Genomic DNA, 20,566 nt, shown 5'->3' on the forward strand with positions numbered 1-20,566 from the left:
ACCATGCATTTACCGTAACTCCGCAGCGTGAAAATGCCCGGGCGAGTTTACCTGTGAGAAGCACCTGCCCGCCCGCCCCTACCCGCCCTGTTACTTTGCTCGGCCGGTGAGGCTCATTTCCAGGTTACTGTGTACGTGTGTCTGGCCCCGGCGTGGTGCGGAAGGCAGAGGGAGGGACGGTGCGCGTGTGCCCGTGCCAGGCCGGGCGGGTCCATATCCGGGTGGGCCGGGTGGGTGGGGCCGCCCCTCCCTCCAGGTCCCGAGATGGGTGGGGGGTGGGGAGGAGCGCGCGGAGATTCCCTTTCGCCCCTCCGGCTCCGAGAGGGGGCGGCAGAAGGAACGCGAGGGTGACAGGGCGTGCCCACCCTGCGGCTAGGCGCCCGGCAGCGCCCCCCGCCCCCGGGCCTGAGCGGCCGCCGGGACTCAAAAGAAGAGGAAGAGGAACCCGAGGAGGGCTCGCCGAACCGGCTACCCGCTCTCCGAACTTGCCGAGGAAACTAGTGCGGAGGGAGGGGCCGGGGCCGGGGCCGCGGCAGGAGGAGGAGCGGCCGCAGCTGCATCCAGCCCCGTTGGCTTCCTTCCCAGCTCTCCTTCGCCTCCTCCTCTTCCTCCTGTATGAGTCAGGCATTTCCCGGGGATTTGGAGCAGCCACGCGCGGCCCGGGCGCCGGGAGCTGTAGCAGCCGCAGCCGCCGCCGCCGCCGCCGCCGCCGCCGCGCCGGCAGCCCCAGCGCCGGGGCCGCCACCGCGGCGGGCCCCCGCGTTCCCGGCGCGCACGGACCATGGAGAGGGCGGCCCAAGGCGCAGACGGCGGCGGGGGCAGCAACAGCAGCAGCCGCAGTAGCAGCCGCGCCACCTCGGCGGGCTCGTCGCCCTCCTGCTCCCTGGCCGGCCGGGGTGTCTCCAGCCGGTCGGCGGTAGCGGGGCTCGGCGGCGGGGGCAGCCGCAGCAGCCCGGGCTCGGTGGCCGCTAGTCCGTCGGGAGGAGGCGGCCGCAGGCGGGAGCCGGCGCTCGAGGGCGTGCTCAGCAAATACACCAACCTCCTCCAGGGCTGGCAGAACAGGTAACGCGCCCGCCGCCCGCGCCCCCGCGCGCCCCTCCCCGCGCGCAGCTGACCGTGTGTGTGTGTGTGTGTGTGTGTGTGTGTGCGCGCGCGCGCGTGTGCGTGCGCGACGGTGCCACCGGCCGAGCGGGTGCTGCCTCCGCCGGGGGCCTTTCCTGCGTCCCGGCGCCTCTCCAGGTGCGGTGCTCGGGATGGGGCGCGCCGTGATCCCACCCCAGGACCGCACCGCAGTGGCGGGGAGGGGGCGAGGGCCCCGGTTTTCTTCTGTACGGGCACCTGCAGGGACTGGAGTGGCGGGAGGAGCGCGCTGATCCCAGGGCCCTGCCTGCTCGCGGCTTCCTGCACTCCTGAAGAATCGCTGAGGAAGGGAGGCAGAGGGGCGTGCTCTGTGCCTGGACGAAAAAGCTTTATTACGGCTGGTCCCATCAGAACAATTCTCACCGTAATATAGTTCCTTTACAACTTCAGTGTTTAAAAACACCACCACCACCAACAGAAACCTACCACTTCTCGGCGCCTTCCGGAGCGCGTGCTACCTCCCGCCCCGTTGGTGGCTTGAGACCTCCAATCTCTGCAACAGAAGTTTAGTTTTTTCTTTTTTAAAAACAACCTCTCCCCTTTGGAAATAGACAGTTTGCTATTTAAATTGTTGTTATTTTTTCCCCCTTTAGGTGCCTTTTTGAAGTTCTTTGCTCACTCCCTCTACCCTCACAGTTGGGGAACCTAGTTAATGGCCACGTGGAAGGATGGGGATGTCAAGGGAAGGGGCTCCCGGCACACTTGTATTGGTGGTAATATGTGGGACACAACAGAGAGGATAGTGAGGAAGACTTGGATGGAGCGGATGGGGTACTGCTATTTACAGGTTTGTTTGTTTGTTTGTTTTTACTTTGTTTTTCAAAAACAAGCCAGAGGGAGATACAAACGTCCACACTAGAGGAATGGGGGCTTTTTGGAGAGCTTGTTGATGAGATCTTTTGTCCTGCCCTTAATAGCCCTTGGATCTTAGGACTTGGGGTTCTTAAGGATGCTTGTGAAGTTTGAGTCACACCCTGGGAGCTCTTACTTCTCTCTGCTGGTTACACTAGATTCCTTGGTGCTCTCTCCTGGCAGATGGATTGGAAATGTTCAGATTGCTTCCAGCTGAAACTTTGATCAGGCAGTTATTTAACATGAAACTCAACTAGGAGGAAGATGACATCCTAAGTATGCAAACTGAGTTGTTTCTGTATGGATATTATAGACAGAGAACTTTCTGAGTCACCTGGGTTTCCTCGGAGATCGCTACTATGTCAGTGGAAGTTGCACTGTAACTTTTGAATCCTTTTATTTCTCAAAATAGCCCTGGTGTCTACTGTTGCCTCTCCCTTTCCCCCCTTCAATTTTTGAAAGCTGAAAAAGAACAGGTAGAGTGTGTAGGCTGAGGGAGAGATGAGATGACTAAATCTGATTTCAGTTCTTGGTAATTGTGCCTTGTTGGTGACAGCATCTGGTTTGTGTGTTGGGCAGTCACTTTTAATGCTCTCTCTCTCTCTCTTTTTTTACAAGTAGCTTATGAGGCCAACAGAGATTTTACCCTGGATTACAGTTGTTTCACTTGGGGACGGTATTTTACCTGCAATGCATATTAAAGGATTTGTTCTTTGCAGTGGATTTAGGAGGAATTGGAGTCACTCGTGCTTTTGTATAATTTTAAATCCACTGGGGTATTTAGGTTATGCCAGATTGAGAAGAGGCAAAATTGATAATAATAGTAATAATAATATCTATGTGATTGCAGGCTACATAGGTGACATGCACTGCACACACTGGTGAGGTCTTATCTTTGTTGAGTTTATTTACTGTGATCTATAGCCACCAGTGTTTATTCTTAACCACAGTAGACTCACTATTTTCCAACCACTGACTCCAAAAGCATTGTCTCTTTCTAATGGTTAATGTCTCAGTGTCTAGGTCTCTGTTCCTCACATCCACGTTCTCTGAACTGTGGCTGAGGGTCCATTAGGGGTCTGGAGAGGATTTATGATGATTCAGTGACTGTACATTTTTCCCTTCTCAAGGGAAGGGGAGGTCTGGAACAGTGAAAAGGAAAAGAGAAGAAGAGAAAGACAATATATTCACTTGTTCATGAGTTTGTTAATTCAGAGAATATTTATTGAGGACCTACTATGTCCCAGGCACTGTTCTCGGAGCTGGAGCTACTCCAGTGTGCAAAATGCACAGGCATCTTCACATGAAGTAGTGGAGGACGTGCAGAATTAAAAAGTAGAAGGAGGGGCACCCAGCTGGCTCAGTCGTTGAGCACCTGCCTTCGGCTCAGGTCATGATCCCAGGGTCCTGGGATCGAGCCCCGCATCGGGCTCCCTGCTCGGCAGGGGAAAAAAAAAAGTAGAAGGGGTCCAGGGCTCCCTAGTCTAGGGGAATGCCTTGGTACAAATAGTGGGGTGAGCTGATGCAAATTACCTTCACTTTTGGACCTCACAGCATATTCTTTTGGCAGTACTTTTGAAGTTGCCTGTGGTTAATGACAAATCTCCAGCCACAAAGTTCTTAGCATGCATTTCCAGGCTACCATGCTGTTAATTGTGCCCTTCACCAGCTCCCAGGATGTAGTACCTATCACCTGATAGCAGTTTTTACTCTAGTGTCCTCTTGCATAACCTCAAATTGCTATATAGTATATATTCTAATGCTCAGCATCATGTTCTGCTGCAATTCACTTGTAGCACACTCGGCCTCGTCACTGCCCCGAGGAAGGCAGTTTGGGCCAGAACATAAACTAGGTGACATAAAGAGAGGCTACAGGAGAGAAGGCTGCACATTGTGGGACACACTCAAGTCAGGAGAGTACATCCAGAGCACTTGGCTCACACTCATTGGCTGAGGGAATGTGAAATAATCAGAGCATGGTGAAAAATGTACATTAAGGAGACTCTGTAATTCATCATTACAGCTAAGGAAAAATATTTCAGGTATAATAGTAAGGTATAGTTTTATAGATGGTATTAAAGAGTGAATGCATCTAAACAAATGGGCAAAACAACCTCAGAAGTGGCAGGTGCTATGGAAGATTAAAAAAAATACAGTTGACCCTTGAACAACTAAGGAGTTAAGGGTACCGACCCCTATATAGTCAGGTATCCTCATATAACTTTTGATTTCCCCAGAACATAACTACTAATAGCCTACTGTCAGCCAAAAGCCTTACCAATAACATAAAGAGTTGATGAACACGTTTTGTCTGTTAGGTGTCTTATATAGTATAATAAAGTAAGCTAGAGAAAAGAAAATGTTATTAAGAAAATCATAAGGGAGGGCGCCTGGGTGGCTCAGTTGGTTAAGCGACTGCCTTCGGCTCAGGTCATGATCCTGGAGTCCCTGGATCGAGTCCCGCATCGGGCTCCCTGCTCGGCAGGGAGTCTGCTTCTCCCTCTGACCCTCCCCGCCATGTGCTTTCTCTCTCTCTCATTCTCTCTCTCAAAAATAAATAAATAAAAAATCTTTAAAAAAAAAAAAAGAAAATCATAAGGGAGAGAAAATACACTTCGGTACTGGTGTATTTATGTAAGAAAAAAATCTGTGTATACATGGACCTGCACAGTTCGAACTCTTGTTGTTCAAGGGTCAACTGTATTAAAAAAATGATGAGGAATAAGTATTTGTGGAAATAATTTTGTGTGGATCTAGTGTCTTTACTGCTATTCACATTTTAATCTAGAGCACTATCTGTTCACTCATCTTTTGGTTTTCATATGGAGTGAACCAGAGGGAGAGTGAGCCCCAAGAGCTAGGAGAGGCAGGCCAGTGCCAGGTCACGTGGCGCCTTGTAGGCCAGGGGAAGAATTAAGGATGTGTTCTGGTGGTCCAAAAGGATTTTAGGCAGACAAGTGACGTGGTCTGATATGTGCTTTAAAAAGTTCACTCTGGGGGTACCTGGGTGGCTCCAGTCATTAGGCGTCTGCCTTCAGCTCAGGTCATGATCCCAGGGTCCTGGGATCGAGCCCTGCATCAGGCTCCCCACTTAGCAGGGAGCCTGCTTCTTCCCATCCCTCTGCCTGCTGCTCTCCCTGCTTGTGCTTGCTCGCTGTCTTGTCAAATAAATGAATAAAATCTTAAAAAAAAAAAAAAGTTCACTCTGGGTACTATGTGGAGATGAGATTTTCAAAGGGTCAGTCCGATAGGGAAGCAGAGAGACCACTGAGGAGCTCCTCGTGGGGGTCCAGGCAAGAGATGCTGGTGGCTTGCAGCTGGGAGACGGGGAAGTGGAGAAAAGGTACAGATTTGGGGTGGGGAGGCTAGAAATTGCTGATGGGTTGGATGAGGAGGTGAGGGAAAGAGAGGGGCCAAGAACTTTTGAGTTTGCAGCCCTGAGAGACTTGGGATGTTGAGGTGTCCTTTATAGAGATGAGAGTCACGGGGAGGAACGTGTTTGTGGGGAGGATGGGGGACAACCAGGAGTTCCTTTTGGGCTGTGTTCAGTTTGAGATGTCTATACTTAGTAGAAATTGGCCATATGAACTCTAATTTGCCCTAAGGCTAATTTTTTTTAAAGATTTTATTTATTTATTTGATAGAGACACGGCGAGAGAGGGAACACAAGCAGGGGGAGTGGGAGAGGGAGAAGCAAGCTCCCTGCTGAGCAGGGAGCCCAATGTGGGACTCGATCCCAGGACGGGATCACGACCTGAGCTGAAGGCAGATGCTTAATGACTGAGCCACCCAGGCCCCCCACCCCCCCAAGGCTAATTTTAATTTCAAACCCAAATAGAACTATTTTGGGTTTGCTCATAACATCAAGTGTTTGAGAAAATAATTTCTAATTGGATCTAGGAAGGTATATTTAAGTATTTGAGGGTCTTCATTGCCATTCAGTTTTTATTATCTAGAGAAAAGAAGACATTGCAAATATGAAACCCACCTTCAATGTGTGTGTGTGTGTGTGTGTGTATGTGTGTGTATGTGTATGTGATTGGTGGGGTTGTAAGAACTCAGTAAAGTATTAAAAGGCAAGGGGTGCCCTGGGTGACTCAGTCGGTTAAGCATCTGACTATTTCTGCTTGGGTCATGATCTCAGGGTCATGAGATCGAACCCCACATTAGCTCCATGCTCAGCAGGGTGTCAGCTTGAGATTCTCTCTCCCCCCTGACCCCCGTTTACGTGTGCACCCTCTCTCTCTAAAATACATAAAGAAATCTTTAAAGAAATATTAAAAGACAAATCTTGAATAGAATAAGTATGGTAAGTATCAGCAAAAGAACTCCTCAGGCCAGCAGTGGACATTTATTTAGAACGTAAGGGGAGTGTGGACCCGGGGGCCAAACCCCGACATCAATATTTAGCATATGTGTTACCTTGGGCCAGTTCCTTAATTGCTGTGGGCTTCCGTTTCCTCATCTGTTAAATGGAGAAAAGATGTTACCTTTCTCATTAGTTCAATGTAAGGATTACATGAGGATACTGGTCTATAAGTGGTTGAGAACAGTGCATAGCAAGATCTGGAGAACTGGAGGCTATTATTGGATCTTCAGTTTGTCCCTCTTAAATGGATCCTTTCTGGTCCATAAAGTTCTTGGTTTATTTTCTGAATGCTGTGGTTACGCTGAGACTCCATTAACATAATTATCCCAGAGTTCTTTGGCCAGGATATGAGGATTTGGTTTTCAAGGGATCATTTTAAAACTTGGAACCCAGCAAACATTTGCATCAACATGGCAAGTGACTTACTCCCCTCCTCCAGCCTCAGATCCTTGTGTCCCTTCCCTGCTCTATTTTTCTCCATAACCACCACCATCTGACACGCTCCATACTTTCCTCTGGTGCCTGCACGAGATGTAAGCTCCCTGAGGACAGAGAATAATTTGTCTGCCTTATTTACCGCTGTATCCCCAGTGTCTAGAACAGAGTCTGGCGTATAATAAGGGTTCAGTAGATACTATCGAATAACTGAGAGACTGAATGAATGACAGAGAAGAAGTTAAACCAGGGTTTACTTGTGTTTTGGCCAGTGTTGGCTACTGTTATTGTAATTCTTGGTTCTCTGCGTACTTTCATGGCCTTGTCCCTGAGTTCATAGGTCTACCATTTGCCCTGCCCTCGGCAAACATCAGTCTTTGTCTTCCGGGTCAGCAAGTCTGACTCATCTTGTACATGCCCACCCTGAGTTAGGGCCCACCACTGCCCACCTAATGTGGGCCTTTAGTGACCAAATATCCAGGACCTGCTTTTGACCTGATCTGCATTAATGACATGCTTGAGAATGCAGTGTTTAGCCTCTGGCCATGATTTTCCAGGGTTTTGGGGCTACTTGGCTCATTTAGAAAAGTCAGAGGGGGTACATATATTAACTTTTAAAACCACACTGAATTAAAATGAATGCTTTCTGAGTACTCTGCAAATTTTAGAGGCAGTTGGTGATACGAGGGTTGAAAAATCACGGCTCTGGGTTTTATGTTCTTGCCCACGTGTACTTAGAAAGTATTCACACATCTTGCTGTCTGGCTTGCCAGATTGTTATGGGCCTGCACACTCAAATCCTTTAGGGACACTGGATTACTTCACAGACAGTGATAATAAAGGGGTGGTTGCCTAGGTTACAAAACAGCATATAATGTGATTTATTCACTTATGGTTCACCTGCCTGAGTTAACCACTCCCTATGGGATGGCTCTTCCCCTCCCTTTTTAAAATGTATGCGTATTTGAGGAGATTTATGCCAAATGGTTATCATGGTTTTCCTTTGTTGGTGGGATGGTGGGTGATATTATTTCTCCTCTTTTCTTTTTTCCATTATTTTTTTTTTCCCTGAGGTGAACTTGCATCCATTCTGCAGTCTGAAAATTTTAGAGGAAAAAAAAAGTTTTTCATGTATCTCTGAATATCTAGTTTTTGAGAGTAAATTTGAAGTCTAACATACATTCAGAAGAGTACACAACTCATAAGTGTACCTAGTTCAATGGATTTTCATAAATGGAACATACCCAGATCAAGAACCAGCAGCCAGCCCCCTCCCCCATCCCTCATGGCCATTTTCCCCGTAGGGCCTCCACTGTTGACTTCCAGCACCTTGCATGAGCTAGGCCTCTTTTTGAATTTCATATTGTATGTGTGATCTTTTGTGCCAGGCATCTTGCTCTTAACATTATGTTTGTGAGCCCCATCCATGTCGCTGTGTATAATTGTAGTCTGTGTCCACCGCTGTTTGGAATTCTACCGTGTGGGTATACTAAGCACACTGGCATTTATCACAGATTGACGTTTTGAGCTCTTCCCAGGTTTTCCTTGCGAATAGTGCTGGCATGTGTTTTAGAGAATGTATATATGCATTTCAATGGATGTATACCTAGGAGTGAGATCTTGGGTGGCAGTGTTGGCAAATGTCCAGCTTATTAGAGGCCGCCAGAGAGTTTTACAAAGTGATTGTGTCTGTTAATATTCCCACCAGAAGTGCATGAGGGTTCTAGGGCATTTCACATCCTCATCTACACTTGATAGTGTCTGTTCTTGTTTTAGGCAGTCTGATGGGTGTATGGTGGCATCTGATTATGGTTTTAATTCCTTGATGACTAATGAAGTTTAGCATCTCTTTGTATGCCTGCTGGATTTCACATTTTGTTAGGTGCTATTTAAGTCCTTGACCATTTATATACTGGGGTATCTGCCTTTTTCATATTGACTTGGGAAAGTTCTTTATATATTCTGGATATGAGTTTGTTGATGGGAATATGTACACAGGCACATGGGCACTGCATACATAGAGCAGATATCTTCACTTGTGGTTTGCCATGTCATCTCTTTCACCAGTGCCTTGATAAACACAAATTTTAAATTTTAATATAGTCACATTTAAAATTTTTTTCCTGGGGTGTTTGGATGGCTCAGTTGGTTAAGTGGCTGCCTTAGGCTCAGGTCATGATCCTGAGCCCTGCGTTGGGCTCCCTGCTCAGCGAGAAGTCTGCTTCTCCCTCCCCCCTCTGCTCCTCCCCCCTGCCCAAGTTCCCTCTCTTTCTCTCTCTCAAATAAATAAATAAAATCTTTAAAAAAAATAAATTTTATTCCTTTATGATTAGTTCCTTTTGAGTCCCATTTAGGAAATCTTTGCCTACTCCTCTACAGTCATGAGGCTGTTCTCTGATGTATTCTTTCAAGAAGAAAAAAAAACTTTTATTAATTTGAACATTTCTTAAAAGTTTGAATTGATACTGGAAGGATGTGGAAGCTGGCAGAAACAATACTGGATTTAAGGCTCCCAGTCTGTATTAGTTTCGTTTGGCTGCTATAACAAATGACAACAAACTTGGAGGCTCCCAACAACAGCCGTGTATTTTCTCATGGTTCTGGAGTCCAGAAGTCTGACGTTCGTTTCACTGGGCCAAAATCAAGGTCTTGGCAGGCTCACGGTTTCGCCAGATACTCTAAGGGAAAATTAATTTCTTGCTTCCTCCAGCTTCTGGTGGCTGACGGCATTCCTTGGCTCATAAGGCGTCACTCCAGGTTCTGCCTCTGTCTTCACATTGCCCTCTCCTCTGTGTGCGTCCAGTCTCCCTCTTCCTCCCTCTTGGAAGGACTCCTGTGATTGCGTTGAGGGCCCACCCAGATCATCCAGGATAATTGCCCCATCTTAAAATCCTTCATTGAATCCTATCGGCTGTATGCGCTGTCTGGTAACATTCGCAGGTTCTGGGGATTAGGACGTGGACGTTGTCGGGGTGGGTAGGGTATGGCACACACAGCCTAATTCTAAGGTGGTTCTGAAGCTCTCTTGTCTCCCTTCCCTATCCACCTTTCCCACCCTTCTCTGGTTGCCATGGTGACAGCCTTCTCTGTCATGAAAGGGTTGCTGTCATGACCGTAAGTGGGTTGGTCATGAAGGGTTGGTGGATGCATTCATCTCTGTCTACTAGACAGACCCCTTGGGCAAATGCAAGGTAGGCACTATTGGGAGGAAAACTCTAATGCCGGGCAGCAAACCTCATTTGCTTTCATGGGCAAATCAGACTTTCTTTGGGCTTTCTGTAAATACCATTGAACAGCACTTTGGTAGTAAGCAGTATACGTGTAATAATCCGTGTTTTCCATTTTGTCATCCGAATGACTCATTAGCCTGAGGACTTGTTTTTTCTTAAAGGTATAATTAAATACAATAAAATGCACAGGTCTCAGGTGTTCTGTTTGATGAATTTTGACAATTTGTTTGCACCATGTAACCGCTGCTTCAGAAAAGTACAGAACAGTCTCTGAGTCCCCCCTCCCCTCAATTTCTCTGTGCTCCTTGACAGTCAGTTCTCCTTCCCCTGCACTCTGTTTCTGATTTTTATCACCGTGAATTAATTTTGTCTGTTCTTGGGTTTCATACAGATGCATCCATATAGGATATTCTTTTTGGAGTCTGGTTTATTTCGGTCAGCCTGATGTTCTGAGATTTATCCATGATGCTGCATCTGTCAGTAGATTATAATTTTGTTGTTGTTGTTGAGTAATATTATATTCTGTGGGTATGCTATAGTTTATCCATTCACTCATAGGTGGACATTTGGGTTGTTTCCGGCTTTTGGCTATTATCAATAAAACTGCTGTTTGTGTATAAGTCTTTGTGTGGGCGCGTGCTTTTATCTCTCTTGGGTAAATTTCCTAGGGATGGGGATTGCAGGATCATAGGCTAGGGGCATGGGGAGACTCCCAAAGTGTTTTCCAGAGTGGCTGAACCATCTCCCACTCCGCCAGCCCTGTTTGAATGAATTGGTTGCTCCCCATCCCGGCCAACTTCTGAGAGGGCCAGTCTGTAGGAGCACAGGGTGATGAAGTGGTTAGACGACCTTGCCATTCCAGCTTAGCTTCTTTTTTTCCGAGTGACCTTGGGCAAGTCACTTAACTCTTTGGGCCCTGGTTTGTTCATTTGTACAATGATAGTGACCTTGTAGTGTCTTTGTGAGGCTGCCACGGGTGGCAGGTCTAGCGCAGTGGGTGGCGCTCAGTCAGTCCGCAGCAGAAGTTCGTCTCCTGGGAGTCTTATATTTTATACCAATGGGTAACTTTGTGGAACCGCGGGGACGAGTTCGTGGTCGCTTTAGACCCCACCTTAGCAAATAGGCAGATATTTCTGAGCCTTTTCTCTTCTGCGCGGGGACCTAGGTGACAAATTATTTGATTTGCCTCGCTGATGACTATCTCCATTTGCTGCTGAGCCTGGGGTTCCTCAGAGTCTGCTCTAGTGGACAGTTGTTTGAAAACCCTGGGAAAAAGAAGAGATGTAGCCTTTGTGTCCCGAAAGGAGGTTTGAAATGATTGTGCTGGAAATGTGGGAGGCTTTCTGCGGCTCTGCCTGGCTCCTGCCTGATGTGATCTGGGGCCAGGCCAAGACAGAATTAAAAAGAAAACCATCCAGAATGTAATTTTTGATAACCCAGACTGGATCGAATATGGTCACAGCCCAGAAAGAAAGTGCTTTATTTGTGCCTTGTATAATGACATCAATAATTATGATAAAATTAGGAAACATTATACACAGTCCTGTGGCAAGCCTATTCTTTGAAGGTCAAAGAAGGCATTTGAGCCACGAATAACTTTTTCATGTTTTGTTGTAGTTTTCAGAGGGCTGTTTATGTTTTTATGTGGTTTGGTCCCTTTCTATAAATATTTTGACAAAAATGTAACAAGTTGAAAGGCCACCACCATCAGTTTTTAGTGACTCTTTTCCAGGACGTGTTAAGCGTTTATCTGCAAGGCCGGTTGTGTGATCAGTGGCCTCTGAGCAGAGGAGGCGTATGGGATGGGACCGCCGAGGAAGCAGTGGGATTCACGAAGTTCTCCGCTGTGTGGGTCGACCTGGGGTTCTGCCCGAGCCCCTTGTTCGGGGGGAGTCAGATGGGTTTGGTGACGGAGACAGATGACCCTCAGCTGGTCTGCAATGGTCAGTCCGTCCGAGGCATGGTTCGTCCAAGGCTGCCACGGTTTTCCCGGGCCTTCTGGTTGTGAAGTAGAATCTGGACCGAATTGGGAAACTTTCCAAGTCCTGAGTAGGCAGGCAGTATCAGCCCCCAGATACACTCCTCTTTGCTTGTAATTAGGCCTGTTGAAATGTTCATACCCCACATATTTGTGGGGCACCTTTCGTGTGTCTGCCAAATGCCAGGCGAGACGCCGAGGACGCAGGAACAAGCAGCACAGGCCGTATCTTGAGGAGTTGACAGCCTAAAACGGGGGTGGGCAAACTCTTCCTTAGCGGGCCTGGTAGTCAGTAGTTCAGGCTTTGTGGGCTATCCAGTCTCCGCAACGCTCGCGTGGCAAACAAGCGGGTGCGTCTGTGTTCCAACAAAACTTTGTTTACAAAAACAGTTGGTGGGCTGGATTTAGCCTGTGGGACGGAGTTTGACCATCCCTGCTCTAAAATGACACCCAGGCCCTTTAATCAAGTAGTGGAGGCGACCTAGAGTGGTGGCTGAGTACGGGTTCTGTGGTCCGAAAGCCTGGGTCTTGAATCCTGCCTCGGCTTTTTACTACCTGCTTGACTTTGGACAAGCTGGAACAACCTCTCTGTGCCTCCGTTTCTTTATTTGTGAAATGGGGGTGACACAGCGTCCATGTCCTAGGGTCGTTGGGTTGGACTGAGAAGCTGCATGTGCAGGGCTGAGGACAGTGACTGGCACTCATTAGATGCAAGCCGCCCTTACTGTACAGCTGGTGGATCTCCCATAAGGGAAGCACCCGGCAGTGGGAGCATCAGCTCTTTCTGGGGATGGAGGGGAGAGAGGGGCAGGGGAGCAAGACTAGAATGTTGAGAGGGGCTCATCACGCAGACAGGAGCCGGGGGAGGGTTTCCCGGGGAGGAGGCTTTGTGAGGACAATGGTTTGGAAGCAGGAAAGAGGAGATAGGTTTGTTGTAGCTGCAGTGCAGGTTGTATGTGGGGTGCGGCCAGATGCAAGGCTGTAAAAGGCTACTGCGTGCTGAGACCACAGATCAAAAGCTGTCAGTGTTACTGGAAAGGGAAGGAATACATCTGTGGGTCCAGGAAGCATCATATTTTACATCTGTTATCCAGTTGAGTCCTTACAGTGAGCTCGGGGTATTGCAGATCTGTCCATTCTCTCCTTCTTCTATAGTCACAGAGGAATACATACGTGGCGGTTAGAATTCCGGCAGCCATCTTGAGGCTTGAGGTGACTGAGATGAACGCCGTCAAGACAGAAGAGACTTGGCCTCTGATGATTCTGTTGATCAGAGCCCTCTCAAACCTTGGGCTGCCAACCTCTGGAATTTTCCATGACAGGAAGAATAAGCATTTTTTAAAAGCCACTGTTCACGGCCAGATCTAACCCTAACTGACGCAGATGGAATCTCTATTCTCCTGAGGAAAAAACTGAGGCATACGATGACATAAGTTGCCCAGTCGGTACGTTGTGGAGCCACAATGTGTCTGACTCCAAAGTATATCTTCTTTCCACCACTCTGGAAAGAACTTGGGAGATCTTCAACCCCCTCATTTCATCGATGAGATCACGGAGGGCTTTGCCTGAGGGTAGACCTGTACCAGCTCATTTCACCGCAAGATAATCATTCTGTTTTATCCCTCACTCTCGCTCTCCTGCTGTGGCCTTCCCAAAGAAGGGGCCTCGTGTTTTAATTAGTGGTTTTGTTTCCCTCCCGTGGGCAGAATCTCTTTCTGTGAGTAGTTGATGTCTGGTGGTCTTTTTCCTTGGTCAGAAAGCATCCCTACTTCAGGGCTGTGTTTAAGAGCCTTCATAGTCCTCCTTAGTAATGACTTTGCTTATTCCTCCTGTCCTTTCTTTACCTGGGCTTTTAGGGCTGTTGGAGGGGGCTCCTTGGCCCTTTGACTTTGTCTAAGAACTGGCAGATGAATCTTGATTTACACAGAAGCCTCCCAGTTCATTAAGCTCAGAATGCAGACTTTGGCCGACAGGGGTCACATGTTTTGAACCTACTTTGCTTTTCAGATTCCTGTGTATTTGAGTCCCACCCTATTACTAATACCTTAAAAATGGGCCTCCCGACCCCCTTGGGTAACCACACAGCACAGAACTTTTCTGTGTGCATTTTCCAGCTGACTCATTCAGTGGATCAGTCCCTAGAAAGTTGAACAGGGCAAAAGCCAGTTTGTGCTTGTAAGCACTGTTGAGAGAGCCCTGTTGCATGTTTATGATACAGCAGTTCACATTTACGTCGCTCTTTGGACTAGAAAAATTCTTCGTGGTAATTTTTGTTAGCCTGGCTGTTGTGCGCCGTTTGCTTTTTTATAAGTCTGCCATTGCTACCTTGGCCCAAAGTGTGTTTTAACACTCTTGGAGTCACTTAGTTAATTCAGAGTTTCCTGTAACTGAGGTTTTTCTGTCAAATATCCATTTTCACGATTCCTTCAGAGTCCGCTGAAACTCAGGAAAATAGTGTGAAATAATGGCCCACAGTGGGGCCAAACACTGGCTCCACAGTGTTTCCTCACGCTAGAATAAGAAGATAGGCCATTTTTATGGAGTAGACATAAAGATACTTCAGAAAATTTTCGTTTTAAAGAAAGAGGACCCAACTTGTGTCCATGAAATCAAGTTTAAGTCTGGATAGTGTTTTTTGAACAAAAGCAAAGCGTGACCTCGCTTGGAGGAGGCCAAGTTGTAGTTATTCGGGTCATGGAATTGTCTGAATTTCTGTTTATCTAAACACTTGCTTCCTTTTCCTTTCCAGCATTGGAGCACTTATTGGTATTTTTAGTGTTTTTGTTTTGTTTTGTTTTGTTTGTTTCCGTCTTCATTTTTGCTTTGTTTATGAGTTTGAAACTATAAATTCCCTTCATGACGTGCAAAACGTACATTTGGTTAACAATTAAATATAACTCATGATCTGATATTTTCTTTTCCTACAAATGATATTATTATGACAATTGGAAAATTTGTATAAGGTCTGTAGGTAATAGTACTGTATCCTTGTAAATTACTTGATTTTAGTATTTGTTCACTGAGGTTTTTAAGGGTAAAGGGGCATTATGTTGGCAACTTACTCTCAAGAAACGTGCATGTGTATGTGTGTGTATAAAGAAAATGATAAAACAACTGTGGTAAGATGCTAATACTTTTTTTTTATTTTTTTATTTTTTTATTTTTTTTAAAGATTTTATTTATTTATTCATGAGAGACAGAGGAGGAGAGAGAGAGAGGGGGAGAGAGAGAGAGAGAGAAGCAGAGGGAGAAGCAGGCTCCCAAGGAGCAGGGAGCCCGATGCGGGACTCGATCCCAGGACCCTGGGATCATGACCTGAGCCGAAGGCAGACGCTTAACCATCTGAGCCACCCAGGTGCCCGATGCTAATACTTCTTTAGCGATAAATAATTCTTTGAACTATTCTTATAACTTTTCTATAAATTTGAAATTATATTAAAAAGTTAACAAAAATTCTTTTGGTCTATTTAAAAAAAGGGCTCTGGGACATGAAGTATATACTTCCTGGCTGAATGTAGCGTATATCTAATGATTAATAGAGCTAATGAATCCAGTCTGCCTTAATGCTGGTCTTCTAAAGTGGCCATTGGGGCATCCACTCTGTAAGGCTTATTCCAGACCAGTTTAGCAGATGCTCCAGGTATGTAAAAATGCTTAGACTGTTCGGTATGATGCAGTTGATTGAATTTGTTGGTGGTTGTGAGCAGGGGGTCCATTGAACTAGGTGAAGCTGGCGTATTTGCAGCTTTTACCAAAAGACCATGAAACCAAAGGCATGGGAGATTTGTGTTTTGATTCCTTCCCTGTTTTGTTTTATCCAATCTGAATGTCAACCAGTTTTGTCATCTGTAAACCTGGCGAAGTGGGAAACATATTGCTTGTTCCTCATTATTCCAAGATAGGAAAATGAGAATGAATTATCATTTATATGCATTTTTAAACCTACAACCCTATTATGTAATTCTGTTATCTAAAATTGTGGTGACGCTTGTTTTAAAATTGCCTGTAAAGCATTGGTTGAATAAAGAGGACACTGTGTCTTGGGAATTTTTGTGCGGTGATGGGCTGGTACACAGAGCAGCCTCTGTGTACCCTTGGTGGCCCCACAGCTGAAGTCTTTGGGACTGGAAGTCAGTTCAAGTATTTCCTCAGGGTCAAGCTGGCAGACGCTTGTAGTTGAACCATAATTCAGTTGCCTCATGGAGTCTAAGGTTCAGGGGGTGTTCTGATGGAGGAGGTCTGCCTGGTCGGTGTTCTCACCATTTATGAGGCATTTTGCTCTCTCTTTTTAAAAAATCAGGGTCCCCTATGTCACTTCTCTGTGCTCTGGTAGATCAGATGGGTGCTCTCCATGGAGCCCCAGCAGTGTGAGCTTTCCCACTGACCAGGCGGGGTGGTAGCGATGTGTTCCTGGGAGGCACTGCAGATGGGCTGCTCAGAAAGGACCAGATGTTCTTTTCTTGTTACATAGTCACAGCAGTGGCAAGAACTTATAACCCTGACCCTGATAACCTTTTCATTATAGCCTCTCTGAATTGCAATAAGAGAAAGCAAAGAGCAAAACAAGGAAAATGCGGGCTTTCAGAGGGTGGGGAAGGCCATCCCATTTGCCAAGCTGATGGGATTTTATTCCCACTTCCATTCCTGGTTGGGCTAACACAGCTATCCACTGCCTGCTGAGACAGTATGCTGAGGACAGCAAAGGAGTCTTGCTGTCATCAGTGAGCAGAGATGGAAGGAGCCACCACTTAACTTGGACACATTACTTAACCTCTCCACGCCTTAGTTTCTTCACTTGTAAAATTAGGGTGTGGAGAATGCCTACCTTGTAGGGTTGCTGTGAGGGTTAAGTTAAATGGGTTAATATTTGTAAAGTGCAAGGGTCAGGGTGTGGCACATAGTAAGCACTGGGCGAATTTTAAGAAATGAAATAAAAATGGAGCAGCATGAGCTCTCTGCTTTCCTAGCCAGAGCTGGAAAGAGTTTTCTTGCCCTGGCTTTGGATGTACAAGGTTAATTTGATTTGTCTTCCATCATCTCATGGAGCACGTTATTTATGCCATGGAAGCACAGCTTTACCTCTTCATGATGTGTGTCGTGAAATGTGTTTTCATTAAAAAAATAGATATTTTCTCCCATTTCATAAGCTGCCTTTCCGTTGTGTTGATTGTGTCCTTTGATGCACAAGACTTTTAAAATTTGGTGTAGTCCCATTCATCTATTTTTGCTTTTGTTGCCTGTGCTTCTGGTGTGATATCCAAGAACTCACTGCCAAGTCCGAGGTCAGGAAGTTTTCTCCTGGGTGTGTTACCATGTTACGTCTTAGTCCATTTTTGTACATGGTGTAAGTTAAGGACCCAACTTCATTCTTTTGCATGTGGACATCCAGTTTTCTCAACACCATCTGTCCTTTTCCTGTTAGGTGTTTTTGGCATTCTTGATCATTTGACCATCCATCTGACCATATAACACATGGGCTCTCTATTCTGTTTCACTGGTCTACTTGTCTGTCTTTATGCCAGCCCCGTGCTGTTTTACTGTAGCTTTGTTTTGAAAAAAATATATATATATTTTTAGATTTTATTTATTTGAGAGAGAGAGAAAGAGAGCACAAGCAGAGGGAGCAGGAGAGGGAGAAACAGGCTGGGAGTTTCCCTCCCTCAGAGGGAGCCTGATGCGGGCTTGATTCCAGGACCCTGACTGAGCTCATGACCTGACCCACAGGCAGATGCTTAACCGCTTAACTGACTGAGCCACCCAGGCACCCCTTGACTATGTTTTGGGAATTCAGGATGTGTGAGTCCTTCAACTTTGCTCTTCTTTTTCAAAATTGTTTTGGCTATTCAGGGTCCCTTGGGATTCCATGTGAATTTGGGATGAATTTTTCTATTTCTGCAAAAAAATGCCATTGGGAATTTGATAGGGATTGAATCTATAGATCACTTTGGGAAGTGAGGACATCTTAACAATATTAAGTTTTCTGATCCAAAGACACTTGGGATGGCTTCCCACTTCTTGTCTTCTTCAATTTCTTTCAGAAATTGTAGTTTTTAGTGTACAAGTCTTTTGCTTCTTTGGTTAGGTTTATTTCTAAGTATTTTATTCTTTTTGACGCTATTATAAATGGAATTGTTTTCTTTTTAAGAATATTATTTAAGTATACGTGATATACAATGTTATATTAGTTTCAGGTGCACAACATAGTGATTCAATAATTCTATACATTATACAGAGCTCACCACAGTAAGTATAGTCACCATCTGTCACCATACAATGTTATTACAGTATTATTGAGTATATTCCTTATGCTCTACTTTTCATCCCCATGACTTATTTATTGGGAGCTTGTACCTCCTAATCCCCATCATCTATTTCATGCACCCCCCCCGCCCACCTCCCCTCTGGCAACCATAGTTTATTCTCTCTATATATGAGTTTCTATTCTTTTTGTTTGTTCATTTGTTTTGTTTTTTTTAGATTCCACATATAAATGAAGTCATATGATATTTGTCTTTGTCTGATTTACTTCCCTTAGCATAATACCCTCCAGAACCATCTGTGTTGTTGCAAATGGGAAGATCTCCTTTTTTATGGTTGAGTAATATTCCAGTGTGTGTTTGTGTGTGTGTGTGTGTGTATGTGTGTGTGTACACCAGATCTTCTTTGTCCATCCTTCTATTGATGGATAGTTAGTTTGCTTCCATATCAAATAATGCTGCAATAAACATAGGGGTGCATATATCTTTCCAAATTAGTGGTTTTGGTTTTTTGGTAAATACCCAATAGAACTACTGGATCGTATAGTGTCTCTATTTTTAGTTTTTTAGGAAACTTCTATACTGTTTTCCACAGTGATTGCATCAGTATAAAAATTCCCACCAACAGTGCATGAGGGTTCCCTTTTGTCTACATCCTCTCCAGCACTTGTTATTTCTTGTCTTTTTGATACTAGCCATTTTGACTGGTTTGAGGTGACATCTCCTTGTGGTTTTGATTTGCATTTCCCTGATGATAAGTGATATTGAGCATCTTTTCATGCGTCTGTTGGCCATCTGTATGTCTTCTTTGGAAAGATGTCTTTTCAGGTCTTCTGCCTGTTTTTGGATCAAATTATTTGGGGGTTTTTTGGTGTCGAGTTATATAAGTTCGTTATGTATTTTGGATATTAACCCCTTATCAGATACATCATTTGTAAATATCTTCCATTCGCTGGTTGCTTTTTTGTCTTGTTGATGGTGCCGTTTGCTGTACAAAAGCTTTTTATTTTAATATAGTCCCTATAGTTTATTTTTGCTTTTGTTTCTCTTGCCTGAGGAGACATATCCATAAATATGTTGCTAAGGCTGATGTCCAAGAGAATACTGCCTATGTTTTGGAATTGTTTTCTTAATTTCTTTTTGCAATTGTTTGTTTCTAGTGTATAGAAACCAAACTGATTTTTGTGTGTTGATTTTGTATCCTGCAACTTTGCTAAATTCATTTACTGGTTCTAACAAAGGTTTTTGTGTGGAATATTTAGGGGTTTCTATACATATGATCATGTCATTTGCAAACAGATAATTGTACTTCTCCCTTTCAGTGTGGACGTCTTTTATTTTGTTTTCCAGTGTGATTGCTCTGGCTAGGACTTCTTTTTTTTTTTAATTTTTTATTGTTATGTTAATCACCATACATTACATCATTAGTTTTTGATGTAGTGTTCCGTGATTCGTTGTTTGTGCATAACACCCAGTGCTCCACGCAGAATGTGCCCTCTTTAATACCCATCCCCAGGCTAACCCATCCCCCTGCCCTCCTCCCCTCTAGAAACCTGTTTGTTTTTCAGAGTCCATCGTCTCTCATGGTATGTCTTCCCCTCCTGCTATCTTCTTCTTTTTTCTTTTTTTTTGACATATGTTGCATTATTTGTTTCAGAAGTACAGATCTGTGATTCAACAGTCTTGCACAATTCACAGCGCTCACCATAGCACATACCCTACCCCATGTCTATCACCCAGCCACCCCATCCCTCCCACCCCCCACCACTCCAGCAACCCTCAGTTTGTTTCCTGAGATTAAGAATTCCTCATATCAGGGAGGTCATATGATACCTGTCTTTCTCTGATTGACTTATTTCACTCAGCATAACACCCTCCAGTTCCATCCACGTCGTTGCAAATGGCAAGCTCTCATTCCTTTTGATGGCTGCATAATATTCCATTGTGTCTATATACCACATCTTCTTTATCCATTCATCTGTCGATGGACATCTTGGCTCTTTCCACAGTTTGGCTATCGTGGACATTGCTGCTATAAACATTGGGGTGCACGTACCCCTTCGGATCCCTACATTTGTATCTTTGGGGTAAATACCCAGGAGTGTAATTGCTGGATCGTATGGTAGCTCTATTTTCAACTGTTTGAGGAACCTCCATACTGTTTTCCAGAGTGGTTGCACCAGCTTGCATTCCCACCAACAGTGTGGGAGGGTTCCCCTTTCTCCGCATCCCCGCCAACATCTGTCGTTTCCTGACTTGTTAATTTTAGCCATTCTGACGGATGTGAGGTGGTATCTCATTGAGG

The 20,566-nt window shown here is 45.4% G+C and overlaps 1 protein-coding gene across 4 annotated transcripts in view; it reads left to right on the top strand.

Annotated features, from left to right (window-relative positions):
• The first annotated feature begins 649 nt into the window (after positions 1-649).
• The window catches only part of OSBPL10 (oxysterol binding protein like 10), a 311,564-nt gene continuing 291,647 nt past the window's right edge, over positions 650-20,566 (top strand). For 3 of the 4 annotated variants that reach the window (XM_027585095.2, XM_027585094.2, XM_027585096.2), the window contains exon 1: positions 650-1,062. In XM_027585095.2, the coding sequence (XP_027440896.1) occupies positions 782-1,062 (281 nt within the window). In that variant the 5' untranslated portion in view covers positions 650-781. The remainder of the gene's footprint in view (positions 1,063-20,566) is intronic. The other variant, XM_035728751.1, reaches the window with a different exon arrangement.

The sequence above is a fragment of the Zalophus californianus genome, chromosome 1, assembly GCF_009762305.2.
Source record: "Zalophus californianus isolate mZalCal1 chromosome 1, mZalCal1.pri.v2, whole genome shotgun sequence".
In the NCBI taxonomy this organism is placed as follows: Eukaryota; Metazoa; Chordata; class Mammalia; order Carnivora; family Otariidae; genus Zalophus; species Zalophus californianus.